This window comes from Carassius gibelio, chromosome B4, assembly GCF_023724105.1.
Source record: "Carassius gibelio isolate Cgi1373 ecotype wild population from Czech Republic chromosome B4, carGib1.2-hapl.c, whole genome shotgun sequence".
Taxonomy (NCBI): Eukaryota; Metazoa; Chordata; class Actinopteri; order Cypriniformes; family Cyprinidae; genus Carassius; species Carassius gibelio.
In genome coordinates, this window is record NC_068399.1 from 15323849 (window position 1) to 15342315 (window position 18467).

Below are 18467 nucleotides of genomic sequence, written 5' to 3' on the forward strand. Positions count from 1 at the left end.
CCAAACCTTAGGAAATTCACTTTATTTGCAATTGTTTAATAACATCATTCCTCAGATAAAAATGCAATATTACAGGAATATACAGCAGAGATTAATTTAAAACTTCCTGTCAAGAACCATACAATCTAAAGATATTTTTGAGTTTTTATTTACTGGTAGCGTGCGTTATAAGCAAGACACACTCTGTCACCAAAGACAGACTGACAGATACAGATACAAACTGTACAATCACTTATTTACAAATCCAATTTTTTTTTTTTCATTTCACTTTTTTTTTTTGAAAATAGGAGTAGAAAAAGTGATTGAATCTTCAGATTTTACGTAGCGTATTCTTTTTAAAATCTAAATGAACAAATGAAAGAATGATGAAACGAAACAAAAGAGTCTCAGCAAAAGTAGAGGAGGGAATGACAGACCATGCAGACGTCTCACAGAGTTTTCAAGAACACCTGGGGTCTAAACTCCATTAAATAAGTCCAAAACGTGAATGACCTCTGACGGTGTTTCGTGAGAGACCTGAATGGTCAGCACTGATGCCTTCGAATTCTACCAAAAGCACGACACGCATCTAATTTTACTTCAGCTTGTTAATCTAACAAACAGCTCAGGACCTCGAGACTACACTTCCCGTCCGCACCGTCAATCAAAACTATAGAAGCTGTTCGTATGGTCACCGAAAATAAATTGAGACGATCCGCTCAATGACTCCTCCCTTCGCGAGTCTTAAGTGGTTAAACATAAACCGAATCGCCTCCAACTGGAAAATAGTGTAATGCAGCTTCGGGTTACAGCCTCTATAACGGAAAGAATCGCGGACTGCGTCTGTAGACGAGTGAGCATCCTGCCACCCATTAGAGAAAAAGAGACCCAACAAATCAAGCCCAGAGCTCAACGCCATCAAACAGAGCATTACTTCCATCTCTGCAGAAAGAAAGCAGGATGTGGTAAAGAATAAGTTGTTAAAACGTTCACTCATACATGGAGATTTGTGCAATATAGTAACTCTTTGAGCTCCTCATCATAACCGTTACCGTTCCGCCCATCTTCTTCTGTCTCTAGTGCTACATTCGCTGGGTGGAACTAGAGGCGGGGAAATGCCACTCGAAAACCTCAAATTGGTTCATATAAATGGTTTTGCATTTCCCTTCCCCACTGTTGGGGTTTTGAATGCTATCAGTGCACTAAAAACACTGAAGAGCCTTTCTCACCTACTGCAGGAGACGGCTTGAACAAATCTGTATTAAATATCGTCCCACCCGTGGAAATGAAACAAGATGGCAAGATTGACATTTTGAGCTTTGGGCGAAATCAATATTTACACGACAGCTAAAATCTATGCATAAATTCATCCTTTACTTGGATTATGTGTACGATGTGTCAAACTAAACGTGGTTTAAATGTGCAAATTGTGATTATTGCATCACCACCTTAGCTTTTAGTTTATCGTTAAAACTCATTAACACACTACATTAACTTATAATATCAAATTAACAGTCATATAAAGGAGGACATTAGAGATACGTGCTACACAAAGGTTAAACCAGAGGGCAGACATTGCATCTGTCCAGGCTTTCTCTGGGTCAAAGGTCAACCCCACGGCACGTTCCTTCAGTCTGACACTTGCAGAATTGGCATACGAACACGCATGAACCCAGAAACACCGGACGGCCCGAATGCTGATGCTTGAACTACAGATGTCCTTAAAAAATCCACTAACATTTTGTGTTCATGAATTACTGGGTTTATCCAAATAAAACAAACACTAAAGATAAAAAAAACAAAAAAAAAACTGCAGTTTAATATGTTTACTCTTTTCTAAGGGGTTTATATTTCCAAAAATATTCAGCATTAAATGCATTTAAATGCATCAAACCATTTTTTTCAATATATATATATTTTTTTTTTATTGGGGAAACTTGTGCACGCTACTGCTACAGATAGTAAACCGAAATACAAGCCACAATCAATCAAAGTCCATCAGGAGAGCAACCTACACTTGCCCTGCTGAAATGTCATCATCGACATTCCAGTGCCAAATATCATCCAGACTTTCATCTGATAAATAGTTCTCATATATTAAAATATAGAAAATAACTTCTGATTCTCTGAGAGAAGAAAAGCTACATTACAACCATTTGGGCAAAAACCTCACTGAGCAACTAATAAAATATTCAGTCAAATATTTGGTACATTTCCCCAAGGCCTGAGCAGACAGCTCTCTGTGTTCATTCATTAGTGTATTCATTTGAACACAGGCGCTGCTTTTGTCTCATGAAAGCTGGTGGCTTTTCCACACTGTTCTAACGTGTGCAGGTGCTCGGAGGGATACGTGATGCGTTGATCTGAATAAAGCAGCTGTGAAAAAGCCCTCGGATTCAAAATCACATGATTAATCTCATTGCACTCCTCCCTCAGCAAAAACACCCAACCATCCCGCTTTCAAAAGGAGCTACTGTGGTGAATACGAATGATTTACTCTATATTTCTCTATCATTTTACTTCTATTTATACATAGTCACTACATACATTCTCAAAGACGGTTGTGTGTAGCAGTTTTAACCCTGACATTCAGCAGATATAGATGAGTTTATATTGTCTCTTCTTATGTGTTAATTCTTTTCTATAAGTCTATAAAAATATACAATCATTGGCTAATGAAAGGAGAGGAGGACTCCATCCGCTAGGTCAATTCTTTAGACTCCTTTTTAAAAAAAAAAATCAAGCTTAGCATCCAACCTAAATCTCCTCGCCCAATGCAGATTGTCCCATGAGACTTGAGGAATGAAAGGGGATTTCTAATGTTTCCACTTGCAGCCTCAAATAATAGCGAGAATTTATGTGCATGACCAACTATTTAAAGTGAGCCTGTTCACCGGTGCCGTAATAAAACGCCTCCACTGTGATGTCTGCTGAAGAAAGGACAAGGAGGGTGAGCGAATGAAAAGATAAAGGGGGGAAAAAGCGAGAGTGAAAGAGAGAGAGCTGCTCTTGCGTATCATGCACCTTTCAGCTGAGCACAAGATATGCAAAATCATTTTTCACACCAACGAGACGCTTCTCTCCTCCATCTGTATTTACACCTTTCGCTCCTCGTCATCAGTGTTTCCTCAATGTTTTAAAAATGAAAACAACAAAGAAATAGTTACTCAAAACGCTTGGCACACCAAAAGAATCCTCATGCAGAGATAATTGAAACCAACAGAAGAAAAACATCGAACCAAACTGACCCGCACAAGATTATTTCAAAATACTCAATACTCAGATGCACCCGATTTCAAGTATGACAGGTTTCTTCAATTTAAAGTTCTGTAACTTAATACACAACAGTGAATATATTTCTCTCTGTATATTAGATTTTTGTACAGCTGTAGTTCTGAAGGAAACTGTTGTACAGTCAAAAGTTATTGCATTGTTTTTGCATATCTTGTGGTATGCAAGCACATACGCATGCACTCACTCACTCATCCTGCATATGCTAACACGAACACCACACGAACGCGCTCGCACTCTGCATATGCTAAACACGGAGAAACTCACACACGTACACAACCAAGGCCTCAAAATATGCCTGGGGCAGCCTCACAATGACATATGGCACGTGTGTGTAGGGGATATGAGGGTGTGGGGGCGGCTTTGGAACAGAGCAGGTGGGTTCTGGCTACATTTTCATGTTTTTTTCACAAGCTTTGCATCGTCCTCAGAGCAGAGATCTCCTGTAAACATTCAGGAACTCAATCAATCAATCAAAAAAAAAAAAAAAATGGCACAGGACTAGAGACTGAGATTGAATGCGATGTTACAGACCTGGAACCAAACGTGAGAAAGTGAATTGTCAGCAAGACAAAAATAGTCAATTATCTATTCATACATGGAAAAAGAAATTCATATCGTCTGAAGTAGTGTGCAAAACTTCTAACCCGGTCTAGTGTGGCACAAACAGAGAGATGCCTGGAAGTGGATTGGTCAGGTTTCTCATCAGCGCATGTGTTTGGGGGATGCACTCCATCCCGTCGACACATTACCAACACAATGCTAACGCTTCAACACCTTATTTGCATAATAGATCAATAAATAGTTCTCTGTGTGTCTGCCGAACTGCATGGAAACAGTGTTGAACGCAGCAGAAAAATATCCTTAACAATAATAGTAATAATAATAGCAATCAATAACATTGTATGATGATGACACTGCTGATGTTGGTACTTTCATAATGATGGTCATATATTTAGCCCTGTGTGAACTATATTAGAGTTGTTTTTTAATGATGCGCTACCCAGACATCCCTGAATACTCCACCCTTCCTCTCCTCAAAGTGCACCTTTACTGACCTTCCGAAGATCTGCTGTTTCCTGTGTCGAGCAGGTGGGATCGTGACAGGATCGCAGCTGTCGGCTGAATGTTTTTGGAGATCAGCAGTGAAGAAACGTCAGTAGTTTCAGAGCAAACGTGAGTCCGATCCAACAGCAGCCATGAGACCTGTCAGTGCTACCTGCGTCCAGGTGAGTGACACCGCTCATTTACAGCTTGTGAGCTACCAATAAACATTGTGAGAGAGACTGAACCCCCGGCGGAACACGCTTCACCTCTGACAGAAATAAATAAATAAATATATTTTTTGTGTGTCTGTAAGAGGCATTAGATTCACAACACTGCATCTGGCATAAACACCTTAAACGGCTTCAATAATAATAATAATAATAATTTAAGAAAAAAAATGCATCCATCTGTGTGCAATCAACATTATAAACACTAAATGCTGGAAAATAAACAAGGAAATAAAACCTGAAGCAGATCTGGAATAAAAGGCCACTGATGCAATGACCCCGTACCTTGCACAGCTAGCAGTTACCTGAAAGCCGTAACGGTACACAAGAAAGAGAGCAATTCAAAGAGTTCAGTCTTCCACTGATAAAAGGAAAAGCTATGTGCAGGCTTAACTAGAGAAATCAAATCCAAAAAAAGCAGCGAAAATCATCAACTGAACACAAAAGAAAGCCGTGAAGGAGAAGGATGACGTGAGGGAGTTTGCAGACAACACTTCTCCTGATGAACAGATGGATGGAAAGGAAAGAGAGCTGCTCCAATGTGTCCCCCTGTGAACATCTCTCGAACACGTGATGACCCCCGGGCAGCAAATTCCCAACACGGCCCTCAAGATCCACCTGCTCGTCACCGAGCGCCCACGCCGATTCTGCGGCTGTCGAGCCCTACTGCCACACACAGCGCATCTTTTCCCTTCATTCCCTGCTCAGTCAGGGTTCCGTTTCCTTACTGGAATCAAGGTTGTGAGAACTGTGAGGCACTTTAGAAACACGCACACACAAACATGTACACACGCCTACTCGCTCGTGCTCTCGCAAACACACGGACGAACTAAAAACCAACTTGGTCTCGGCTAAGCAGAATGGCCTTATACCCCTACGGTAGGTACACGGAACAGACGGGTCAGACTGCAGGACAGCAGTGTCCTCAGAGAGAGCTTGGCTAAGACACAGGAAGTCCTCCGTTGCTGCTGCTGTTACCCCTACAAACTGGTCACGCACTCCATGTCCTCGTCCTCCATCAGAGAGCTGTTCCGCTGGCCTGCCCCGTCGGAGAACTCTAGCTCCGCCCCCAGCAGCTCGTCAGAGCCCGTGGCGGTCGAGAGGCCCAGCACATGGCTGTAACGGGACTCCTGCGAGCCAGTGTCTCTGCACTGTATGAAGGGTAGCAGGTTTCCGTTGGCGTTGGGCGGTGTGTTGGCGTTGAGAATGTTGTCAGCAGCGTTCTCCATCTCCTCCATGGTCATGTCGCAGGCGTCCGCTAGTTCCTGCTTCGCTACCTGGATGAAGGAGGGATCCTGTGCATAGCGACCCAAACCCTCGGATATCAACACCTGGGCAAAGAAAGAACAATAACTTTTCAATGCTTTATACTCTTACAAGGAAAGGCTTTTTAAGTTTGTTTTTGCAGCGAACTCATAGAAGAACCATTTCTGCTGTAAAAATTTCTTAAAAGAACCATTCTTCACATAAGGACATTTTTTATAAAAAATTATTGTTTGTATTTTTTGTCTATAGAAGTTTTGTGTGCTAAAGATTCTTCATAAAACCATCAATGCCAATAAAGAACTCTTATTTTTGGTGTAGTGTAGGTAAATATGGTATGTAACAAATGTAACTAAACGCATAAATATGTAAATAAACACTTATAGGGATTCTGTGGTTAATTACTCACCCTTGTGTCATTCCAAACCTGTAAGACCTTAGATCAGCTTCAGAACACAAATGAACATTTTTAATTAATTTGAGGTCTTATTGACAATGCATACCCAGAAAGGTAGTAGGAGCATACTTTAAATAGTCTGTGGCATCAGTGGTTCTACCTTAATATTATTAAGCTACGAGAATACTTAACATATAAAGACTTTTTTTATATGAATTGTTCTGCTGCATTAACTCTGCTTTTATACTCTGTGGGAGTTCGGTTGAGACAGATGTGCGATTGGTGTGGTTTGTTCCTGACCCGTCGATCAAATGCAGATTCGGGTCTCGAAACAATTGAGAAATGCCCCGATGCTTTGATTCATCTTAGTCACATAACATGGGTGTTTCGAATCACACTTTGGAGCAGTGTTTCGAAACAATGTGTCGAAACAACAGTTTCACGTCAGCCATTCCTAGGTGCAGGACATCTGGGTTCTATGTCAGAACACCGGGTCCTGTGTAAGCAGCACCACACACATGCATCATGGTACTCTTGTGAATGGAAGAGTGGCATGAAATACTTTTTTTGTTTGTTTTATTTGTGCACAATAAGTATTCTTATAGCTTCATAACATTACAGTTGAACCACTGATGTCACATGGACTATTTTAACGATATCCTTCCTAACTTCCTGGGCCTTGAACATGATCTTTGCATTGCTGTACATGCAGGGTCAAAAAGCTCTCGGATTTAATTTGTGTTCAGAAGTTGAAGGTCTTACGGGTTTGGAACGACACCAGGGTGAGTAATTAATGACAGAATTTTCATTTTTGGGTGAACTATCCCATGAAATGTGTATTTTTGGATGTTTTCTATCTACAAGTCTGAAGATGACAAGTTTTGCCATGACAATAGCCCTAAATCTTAAAAATGATCAGTTCTATGGTGTCTGGCTTTAAGAAAATGCAGCTTACGGCCTCCACGAGGCTGCAGGCGCTCCCGTGCGACAGGGATGTGGAGTCTCTGCGTGTGACCGGAGGAACTGTGAGGGACACGGGTCGCTGCGTCCTCTGCACACTCCTGCTGTGGTTGCCATTACTGTCACTGTACCACGAGCTGCAGTTCACAGACGGCATGCTGCTGTTGAGTTTCTCATAAGATCCGCTGCCCTCTAGCCGCAGGGACGGAACGGGCTGGTAGCACGGCCCGCCCCCGCTGCGGCCGCTGGGACTCGCAGGAGGTGTGGAGCACAGACGCGTGAACAGCGTCGGAGAATGACTCCGTCTCAGCAGGGGACTCAACCCTGCCACAGCCAAAGCCTTTGAAAAACACAAGATGAATAAGTGAAGACAAACAACATAAAAAATAAATGCATGTGTGGGTGTGTGTGCGTGCATAAACTCACCTGATGATGCACTAGGTGCAATGGTAGTGCTGTTTTCTGAGAAACATCAGGTCTGTTATGTTTTCTGAGACACTCGAAGTGAAAGGAAGACCGTCGACCTGTATTGAAAAGTAAATGTACACTTGACTTCAGCGTCACATTTGAAGTAAGACTATTGACTGTACTGACTTGTATTATGAATGTGTGCGAGTATGTACCCAGTGCAGTGGGGCAGAGAAACGCCCGTCTTCGTGGAGACTGCCACGGCCTCCTCTCTTCCCCTACATCTGCCTCCACCATTGGAGCCAGTTGCTTGCTCTCTTCATCCTGAAATTCCAGCCTGCACCCCACACACATACATTCAAAACATTAAAATATTACTCTTTCTAGTGAGCCTGAATCCCACAATATTGTCAAGTCAATATATGTCCCGCAATATATTTTAGAATTGTTGAAAAGATTTTCATTTTTGAAAGAAGTCTCTGATGCTCATCAAGACTTCATTTATTTGATTAAAAAAAATCCAGTAAACACGACTGTTTTGTTACCATTTAAATTAACACTTTTATATTTGAATATATTATCAAATGTAATTTATTTCTGTGATGCAAAATGAAATTTCCAGCAGCCATTACTCCAGTCTTCAGTGTCGCACGATCAATGTTGAAAACACTTGCACAGCTAAATATTTATAAATATTTTATGATAAAGAGAAAGTAATTTTTCGTATTATTTTTCATTTCTTTGAAATAAAAATATTTTGTAACATTCTAAATATATACTACAATGTTTATTGTCACTTTTGATTGATTTGCATCCTTGCTGAATAAAAGTATGACGTGACTGAATTTATATATAATGCATTCATATCAAATGACTTCTGTTTTTAGGACCATTATGACCAGCTGTTTGGAAGGCACTATTAATATGAGGGGGTCAGACTTGACAACTTCTACTAAACCATTTTTTACTAGTTTATATGAAGAAAATTAGCAAAGAATTAAACCGTATCTCACTCATTCCTGTGGCTTATTGTTGCATTAAATATTCTGCTATGAACCAAAACAGATGAATGCAGTATTACATGTCCATTGAGAGCATGGTCTGATCTCTCTCGTCTAGAAATGTTTCATCGTACGTCTCATCTGTAGATGCTTCCTCTCGCCGTATTATAGGGAGACGACTGTCACTGGAATCAGAGCTTCACAAAACACACAGGTGAACCATAAACATATTGCACATCTTTAGCATCTGAAAGGCTTCGATAAGTGAAGAAAGCGCACCTATACGGGTAACTGCAGTTACTCTCTCCTCAAGCTCTCATAAGGCTATTATAATGTGAACACAACTATAGCAGCTTAAGGTTTGATGATGTCTAACAAACCTTACAGCACAGTTTTAATTGGTTGTGTCACATTACAGAAGCACTGCTATTATTCTTGCATAGAAACCTTATGATATTAGATTTAAGAGGAGGAAAAGATTGTAAAGGGGCACTTCATAAAGACTGGAGCTCCACTAACAGAAATAAGTGCATATCCTGCTCCCAGGATTGTGCTGCATCTGTTAGCACAAACAAAACAAAAAAGTAGCAGCATGTCCAGTTTATTAAATTGATGCTTCTGTATTTTGGTCTAAAGGAAGAGCCCCTCCAGTACAGCCTGGAAATGACCAGCGGATGAGCTTCAAAACAAACAATTACATGGCCCAGCAGAGCGGTTCTCAACTGGTGTGACACAAAGAAAAATAATGCAACTAACCATATGCTTTAAACTTGCTTAGTTATAATGAACAAGCTACTATTTTATATTACAAAATAAACAGACTTATATTGTTGACTGATAATTTCAGTTATCATTTTAAGTTTTAGTAATTGTATTATTTGCTTTTGTAATTTCTTTTATTTCTACAGAATTTTTCTACAAATTAATCTGTCAGCAGCATTATTTTTGTATTTATACTATTTTAGTATTTAATTATCTAAATTAACTTTTTACATTAAGATTACTAGCTAAATAAGTTATTTCTCTCTTTTGCTGTAGTGTGTCAGTAGGAAATATCAGTTTCCACATTTCAAAACATTAATAGTGCCATTAATTGTAATAATACAGCTTTTGAAAAAAATGATTTGTTGATGAGAGCGTAAAATCCAGATTCTGACGGAAAACCAGTTGAGAAGCACTGGCCTAGCACATGCTCACTCAGCTGTCAGCCAATCAGAGAAGCCGCTCACAGATCCTGCTAGTTTAAGTTATGTATAAAGTGGATCTCACAACACACTGAGAATGTGTGTTGCAAACATTTAGCTTCAGATCCACCCTAGTATAGACAGAGCATATGCCAGCCTTCCAAAGTGATGAGGTTTCTCTTGGTCTCCGTGTGAGGAACGTACCGCATGAAAGTGTCATAGAAACAGCTCCTGGTCCACATGAGACAATCAGGGGCAAGACAAACCACAATCAGGAACCAGATTCTGACAAACCTGAACATCTTCCCATTAACTCATCTACACATCTGCATTCAACTACACAAGGAATATGGCTTCATACCTCTTGTTAGGAAAGCACCATGTGGGCCGTGGTAGTGGGACAGTGGTGAGGGGTGGCCCCGTGTTTCCATCCACTGTGCTGACGGTAGGTTTGGGGTACCGGTGTCCGATGGCTGTGTTGTTGGCGTTGTTGATGTTTGCGTTGGATCCTGAGGAAGAGTAACTGCTCGGAGTGAAGGTGGCGTCGACGAGCTTCTGATGAGAGGGAGATTCTGCCTCGCCGGGACTCCCGGATTTACTGATGTGCAACGGCCGCTGTGTTGTGAAGGACTGTGGGAAGGAGGCGTGGCCATCACTCTGGTGGTAGTAGTTGACGTGGTTACCGAAGAGACCGCCAGACCGCTGCAAAGATAAATATACACGAGTGGTCACGTTTAAGCAAACCTCATCATCCCTTCCCGTTCACACCTGGTATTAACATGTCCAGTGATTATTCAGTAGATTTCAATCACTACATACAGATTTTTATAATACAGAAGCCCTAAGCATTAAAGGAATAGTTCACCTAAAAATGAAAATTCTGTCATTAATTACTCACCATCATGTCGTTCTAAACCTGTAAGACCCTTTTTCATATTCAAAACACAAATTTAGATATTTTTTCCGTACCAGTTGAAACGAACCAAAATGCAGTCACATGACAACATCTACATCACTCATTGGCCATTACGTATTTCCTAAACTGCTTTTCGATTGGCCAGAATTTACATGTGGGAAAATTCCAACATAAGAGGAAAAGCCAGCAAACAACACGGAGACAAAACAACTACACGACTGCGCGGGCTGGTTTTGTCCCTGGCCATAATCTAGTACATTGTTTGTATACACCACAATATGCAAAAAATACATTTCTATAATGAAGCGCGGATGCGCCTTGAAAACAACGTTCTAATGTACTGCAAACGGCGAGCGGGAATCGCTCGCAACTTCAAGCGGAGGCGTACATTAATTCTTCTTAACTCTGACATGCTCATGGTCATCAGACCAAATTTCTATGAGGCTCCGCTCCTCACTACTCCAAATTTGTCTACGAGCTGCCATGCTAAAGTGCAAACTGTCAACTAACACTTCCTCATCCCATAATGCACAACGCAGCTGACTACGGCAGCTGGTTTAGTCCAAAAATGATCAGTACTTTTTGCAGTTGGGTCAGTTCGAGGTCGGATCACATTCTCACCACAAACGAACCGAGACCACCTCTTCAAGCAGGTTTCGTTACGCTTGTTTGGTCTGCTTTTAGTCCGCACCCGAGTGTGATTGCTGCTTTCTCACCTGCCCAATCGAACCGCACCAAAGGGGGAAACAAACTCTGGTACGATTCAACCGAACTAAATGAGGCAGGTGTGAAAGCACCCTAAATCACTGATGTCACATGGACTATTTTAATGATGTCCTTACTACCTTTCTGAACTTTGAACACGGTAGTTCCATCGCTGTCTATGCAGTATCAGAAAGCTCTCAGATTAATTAGAAACATCTTAATTTGTGTTTCTGAAGATGAACAAAGGTCTTATGGGTTTGGAACGACATGAGGGTGAGTATTAATGACATAATTTTCATTTTTGGGTGAACTAACCCTTTAAGCACTACATCATGATCTTGACATGTTTTTCTTGAGATCTCAACATAAAAATTTATATTTTGTTATAGCCTTGTACCTAAAATCCCTCACTTTCAATGAGAGTTATTACTTTGAAGTGACGTGCAATTATGTATGTATATGGTTAGATTCCTCTTAAACAAGGCTTGTTTTTTGTCATATTGGTGTTGACAAATATGTGTGGCCATATGTGTGGATTGAGAATTCAGATTTCAATACGCTTCTAGGATGCATTACATCACTTTTTCAGCTGTATTTGATGCCTGCTTGTGATCGGATCACTAACGAGAATGTTAATACAAATTCTATTACTATGTATATATAACGAATGTTAGTATACGGATGTTAATACCAAGGTAAACGGTAAATGAACATCCAGATGCGCACACACAGACGAACACAAACACTTTCACTTCCTCTGTTCACTCTGCACTCACATTCAGACAGCAGCCATTTTTTTGATTTTTCTAAATGGTCTATGAATGTAACATCACTGATGGTTAATTTAATAATTTAACTATTAATTTAACTAATTCTATAACGATCTAGTCTGTGCGATGAGGGCAAAGCACTGTTCCTTAATGGTTTCTGATACTTTTAGATTACAAGCTTGTAAAACTAATAACTAAAGAAAGAAAATCATTCTGAGTCCTCAATGCTGTGCGATGAATCTACACAAGCAGCTCTGGGACCCTTCGCAGCCTGGTTGGAGGATCTGGCTGATGGTCCCATGCAGGTGGGCAGAAGCTCCGGCAGCAGAAGCGATGATGTGAGCAGAGCGCAGGAGAGGAAATAAGAGGCAATATCAGACCTTTACCCTGAAGATATCATCCTCAGAAGCAGCACACACGGTTTCCTTCATTGCTCTCTCTAGCTCCTCCTCCACAGTCAGATCTCCTGATATCGCTCTTCTGATCTCAGGACCCATATCATGCAGTGTACGCAGGCCAGCCTGGTCACAACACACAAACAGGCACATTCATATGCAAACAAAACACATTTTCTGTTATAGCTGATGGTCTGGTGGACCCACCTGCAGTGAAAGAGCAGTCTTTGGGGCAATTTTGGCCACCAGGCCCTGTTCCTTGCGCTTCTTAAATTTCCTGAAGTATTCCTGAATCAGGAATGTGGCATAGAACTTCCCAACGGTTACTTCATCATCTGTTGGGCAAGGAAACACACACACACACACACACACACTCAGGTTTTATTCAGCAGGGACTCGTTAAACTGATCGAAAGTGACAGTACAAATGTATAATGCTACAAAAGAGTTCTATTCAAAATAAACAATGTTCCTTTGAACTTTAAAATATATCACTCAAATATTAAGCAACAACTGTTTTCTACACTGATAATATTAAGTAATGTTTGGCACTAAATCAGCATATGTACAGCTTTGCCATCGTAGGGATGCACCGAAATTTCGGCCACCGAAAATTTTCAGCCGAAATGATGTGATGACGCAAACAGAAACCGCGACCTGCACGTGCACCTGCATAGCGCAGACCACGAGCTCCCCGCGACATTCACTTCACACCAGTGAGAACATTCTCTCTCTTCTTACTCCTTTATTCGCAGAACTAAAGCGTCTCCTAACAAAGAGATTAAGATGGACCACGAAGTAAAAACAAAGAAAAGTACAGTCTTATAGATAGAGTCTGTTAGCACACGTCTCATTGAGATCTTTTCGGATCCTCTGCACTTCATCGCGAATGTGCTTGATCCGCGTTATAAAGACCATTAACGTTACTTGGATGCGGAAATAAGGCAGCGCGCACGAGAAATGATCCAGGCCGCGCTGGATGCGGAGAACCCGCGTGGAGACGGAGAAGAGCCAAGCGCCGGAGACTGAGATCAGAGCGCAGAAAAGACTGGTCTCTGCACCAGATGAGTGGCATGCACCATCGTTGTCTGATATGTTCAGTGGAATTCTGCAAGAAAGTGCCTCAAATAATAATAATACGTTGGCTATTTTGTTCTTAGGCTACTATATACACACACACACACACACACACACACATACATACATAATATCAGATTGTAGCCGTATTTATGCTAGATTTCTGCTTTAATTTGATAAAAATGTTTATTTATGCCCTGGCCCTATTTAAATACACTCTCTCAAATATTTCTCAAATGTCAGGCAGATGACAAGCTCAACTGCTCAACAGCTAGATGGTTATCTGTCTGAAGTCCCCATCCCCAGAAGTGATAACAGTCTTGCCAACTGGAGAAGTAATGCACTTTCTAGTCCTACATAGAAAAATTTCAAATGCACTTCACCTAAATGCACTTTGTTTTTATGAGAGAACTGTTCATTTTAAAACCTTTCTGCAGGCCAGTAGGCCTGTACATTATTATTAAATATACATATGAGTGGGATACTGTGGCGAGTGGGGCGGGGCCGAGGGACGTGGGAACGAGGAGTGAGGCCAGGTGTAGTGATTGGAGATGAGCTACACCTGAGCCCCACCGCTAGTATCGAGTCCCACGTAGGAGATGGAAGGATATAAAACTGGAGTGACGACCGTGAAGGACGAGAGAGGACCAGGCCTGGGACGTTATTTTATGTTTTGGCTTTTATTTGTGCGCACCAGTCGTCCGTGAGGGGCTGGTGCGCCGTTTTGTATTTATTTATGAATTATTAAAATGAGTTTTGATTGTGCGCCGGTTCCCGCCTCCTTCTTCCCGATGAATATGGAGATTTGTTTATTACAGATACATTTTTAGTTTGAATTTCATTTTATACTGTGCATTGTTGCAATGTGCTTAATAAATATTTGCATCATTTGTAATTATGTATTTTTATGTTTTTTTTTAAATAAGTTATGTAATTGTAATTATCTTTGAAACTTTAATATTAATTTATGCAATTGCAATGTCTTAATTTTAGTAAAGTTAGTACACGGTCATAGCAATAAATGCAATGGTACTAATAATTGGCATAATTTCTTTCTGTGTTTCGGTTTCGGTTTTCGGCCTTGGTTTTCTCTTTTTCGGTTTTTGGTTTCGGCCACGAATTTTCATTTCGGTGCATCCCTAAATAAATTACATTTGAAAGTATATTAAAACAGAAAACAGTAGTTTTTATAATGTATTTTTGATTAAATGAATGCAGCCTTGGTGAGCACAAGAGACTTCTTTCAAAAACACTAAAAACCCCAACCCCAAAATTATGAATGATAGTGACTGTATGTAATTGGTCGACCTTTGACCTTTTGCCATCACCCACCTCCAGCAGGGGGAACAACTTGATCCAACAGCTTCATGCTCGTCCTCTTCCAGATCTTCTTCACGATGGCTCTGAGTTCCTCATTTGCTTGCTCCAGGTTACCTGACACAAACACATCCAAACATTGACTTTTCTGTGCATAGAAGTTGGGATGTGTATTAGATGAATGCGTGTTTATGAATTGTATTTGCGTGTATGACACTATCACACCTTCAGTTTTGATGCGTAGAGCCGTTCTTACTAGAGCAAAGAGAGTTGCGTTGAACATCACCGTCCCGTCACTATTGAGAGGCATGTTCATGGACACAAGCCGCTGCAGATGCACAGATAAAGTAAGTCAAGTAACGTGTCTAACACACTACACAATTACTACAATCTTAAGATTTGTACCTTGCATGCCACTCTGTGTGGACAAAGCTTTCCAAATCCAAGGGGAGGCTGAATCCTGCGCAGTAATGTCACCACATCCAGGTGCTTTATCCGACCCCTGCAATTACATAAAACTCAGATCTCAGTTTCAGTCGCCACAAATAAAAAAATCTAGATTTATTGATAATAAGATCTAGAAACTGAAACTTAAAGATGACAAAACAGGAAGTGACTGACTTGGCCTCAGGATCGTATTCTGCCCATATCCGCTTAAACTCATCTAGGTGATGTGGCCCCAATATCGACCAATCACGTGTTAAATAGTCAAAGTTGTCCATGATGACGGCCACGAAGAGGTTAATGATCTGTGGGAGAGGAAGGATCTGAATCATCTTGTGCTAGGGAAACCCGCTGCTTCTGTTATTATGGATACGGTAAACATTGTACGGAGGGGGTAAGGACGTCATGCTGGTGGAGATGATTTCACAGCTGATATACAATAACACCGTTACTTACTGGGAAGGAAAATCGATGTCAACTCACCAGGAAGGCGCAAAGCATATAAAAGCTAACAAAGTAGATGATGGCAAAGTTGCTGCCACAGTGTTCACTGTTGTGGTTGACCTCTGACCCCTTCTCACACGGGCGGTCCGGGGCACAGGCCAGCATGATTTCCTGCCATGCCTCCCCCGTTGCACACCTACAGAAATGCCCAAGCTCAATGTGAGAGAGAGACCTCAAACGAGTGAAAGAGAGAGAGAGAGAGAGAGAGAGAGAGAGAGAAACTGACCTGAAGAGCAGCAGAACAGCCTGAGGAAACGTCTGGAAGTTGTTGTTTCGGTTGATCTGGCTGTTGTCCCTCAGGGCAATCTTACCAAACATCTGTGGAGTCAGAAAAACATTACCCATCACGAATCGCTCCACACCAACATGTCCAAGTTGTTACAAGTACAGGAGCTGTAACAGACATGGAGACATTTCCTTGAAGATGAGGAGAGAGTGTGAAGCAAATCAAGCTGGGTCTGACCTGCATCCCAATGACGGCGTAGATGAAGAACAGCATTACGATGAGTAAAGCAACATAGGGAAGAGCCTGTGAACAAACCGAGGGAGAGGGAGAAGAAAAAAGAGGAACGTTTAAATATACAGAGCAAATCCAAAATGCACAAATAGAGCAGAATTTTTTTTAATTTCAACAGTCACATTTGGTTCCATTTCACTTTTAAATTTTGTATACACATAGTTAGAAATAAAGATTTTTAAAGTATTTTTTGTAAAAATTAAAGTGTAATTTTAAATCATTTCCTTACATTTTTTTTATTGATTAAAATAGATGAGAAATAGAAATTTCTACATACATTTTTTCTTTTATTTTTGGCTTTTTGGGGGGGAGGGGGCACAATAACAAGTTACCAGTCTGTAAGATTTTTGAAAGTCCAGCAAGGCTGCATTTATTTTATCAAAAATAGAGTAAAACACTTTCAGAAATCATCCTAATATGCTGATTTGATGCTCAAAAACATTTATGATAATTATTATGTTGAAAACCTTTAATACTTTTCAGAAACATTTGTGCATATTTTTAATAATAAAAATCTTTTTTTTAACATTATTTACTGTCACTATTGATTATTTCAATGCATCCCTACATAAAAGTATGATTATTATTATTTAAAAATATTTCTGACACCAAAGAATGTGGCAGGACACAGTCGACTAGAGGCACGTGCTAAGTAGATGGCTTATAATGCAAATTAACAATTTATTGTCACTACATGCTGCTTGTATCCAGTCATATAATAATTACACAAACATGTTTGTTAGTCTTCTGGTGTTTAATTGCTCAAAGCCTGACTTGGACTTGAGCATGAAGTCTGGACCTCAGTGCATCTCTCTCTGTACAGTTACACAAGAAAGTGCTGTCTCATTTCATTCTCCTCACCTGAAAGGATTTAATGAAGGTCCAGAGCAGCGTCCGAATGCCCTCTCCCCGAGACAGAAGCTTCACCAGCCTCATCACACGGAACAGCCGAAAGAACGTGATTGAAATCCTGGCGTTATCTTCAGTGTTTTGGAGGCCCTTTTTCAGCATGACAAAGACACACATATGCATGTTCATGGGGAGGCACACACACTCATAAATACCCAACCATTTGTACACCACCCAGAACAATTCAAGGTGACACACACACACACACACACACAATCAAGTTAATATGTCTACAACAGCATGTTAAACACTTCCACCAAGAGCAAGCTACAGAGACACAGAGGATGTCTGGTGGCTTTATGGAACAATGACAATATCCCAAATGGGAGCAAAGCAATTATAGATGTCTACCACAATACACAACTAATCATATATACTTAATAAATACTCTATTGAAGTAACTTGTCATTGAAGCATTTAACACTATATTGTTTTTCACAGGTGATATAAGAATCTACATATGCGTCACTACACAGACACTAACCCACAGATGTTCACAGACGTTACATTTATCTCATCCTGTACCATTTCTGCCACAAAACAAAAAAATGCTTGCGTAATTTATAACTATGACATTAAAAGTCATTATGAGACACAAAGTAATTATGACAAAAAGCTGAAATTATGAGATAGTAAGTCAATTATAAGTTGAAGTCGAAATAAGACAAAATTGAAATTCTGAGATAAGTCATAATTGTGAATTAAGTCAACACTGACAACGTCTATAATGTTTTTAATTGACTGATGTCTAGAAAGTCTATAATTACTATGAGGCCATAATTATGACTTATCTCATAACTGACTAAGTATGTTAATTTCGACTTTTTAATTTATAACTTTTTGTCATCATTTTGAGTTTTTACCCCATAATGACTTCCTATAATTTTGTCAAAATTACGTTTTACCAAAGCACTATTTTTTTATGTGTCAGAAATGGGCTTATCTGTTTATTTAGGCTTCTTTCAAATCTGATATTTAACTTTAGTTATAGCTATAATCTAAGTTGACATACAAAAAGCTGCTGCTTTCTGTTTCAAAGGTGCACTCAGTAGTTTTTTCCCTTTATTAAAACACTTCTACATATAGAATTGTATCGTAATGAACTGTCGTTTTAAAAAATGTGCTTAAAATCATCACTTATCTAAAATGAATTCATC

At 40.2% G+C, this 18467-nt stretch overlaps 1 protein-coding gene across 4 annotated transcripts in view; it reads right to left on the reverse strand.

Moving 5' to 3' along the window:
* Positions 1–7: 7 nt before the first annotated feature.
* The window catches only part of cacna1c (calcium channel, voltage-dependent, L type, alpha 1C subunit), a 136480-nt gene continuing 118020 nt past the window's right edge, over positions 8–18467 (reverse strand). For 2 of the 4 annotated variants that reach the window (XM_052553968.1, XM_052553967.1), the window contains 17 exons: positions 17263–17400; positions 16348–16413; positions 16111–16202; positions 15864–16020; positions 15558–15685; positions 15342–15438; positions 15162–15264; positions 14952–15053; positions 12751–12878; positions 12535–12669; positions 10119–10459; positions 9962–9988; positions 8654–8770; positions 7788–7909; positions 7591–7688; positions 7160–7504; positions 8–5875 (listed from right to left, as the gene is read on the reverse strand). In XM_052553968.1, coding sequence (XP_052409928.1) covers positions 5525–5875; positions 7160–7504; positions 7591–7688; positions 7788–7909; positions 8654–8770; positions 9962–9988; positions 10119–10459; positions 12535–12669; positions 12751–12878; positions 14952–15053; positions 15162–15264; positions 15342–15438; positions 15558–15685; positions 15864–16020; positions 16111–16202; positions 16348–16413; positions 17263–17400 — 2547 coding nt within the window. In that variant the 3' untranslated portion in view covers positions 8–5524. Of the gene's footprint in view, positions 5876–7159; positions 7505–7590; positions 7689–7787; positions 7910–8653; positions 8771–9961; positions 9989–10118; positions 10460–12534; positions 12670–12750; positions 12879–14951; positions 15265–15341; positions 15439–15557; positions 15686–15863; positions 16021–16110; positions 16203–16347; positions 16414–17262; positions 17401–18467 lie in introns of all 4 variants that reach the window. The other 2 variants (XM_052553966.1, XM_052553965.1) reach the window with 1 other exon arrangement.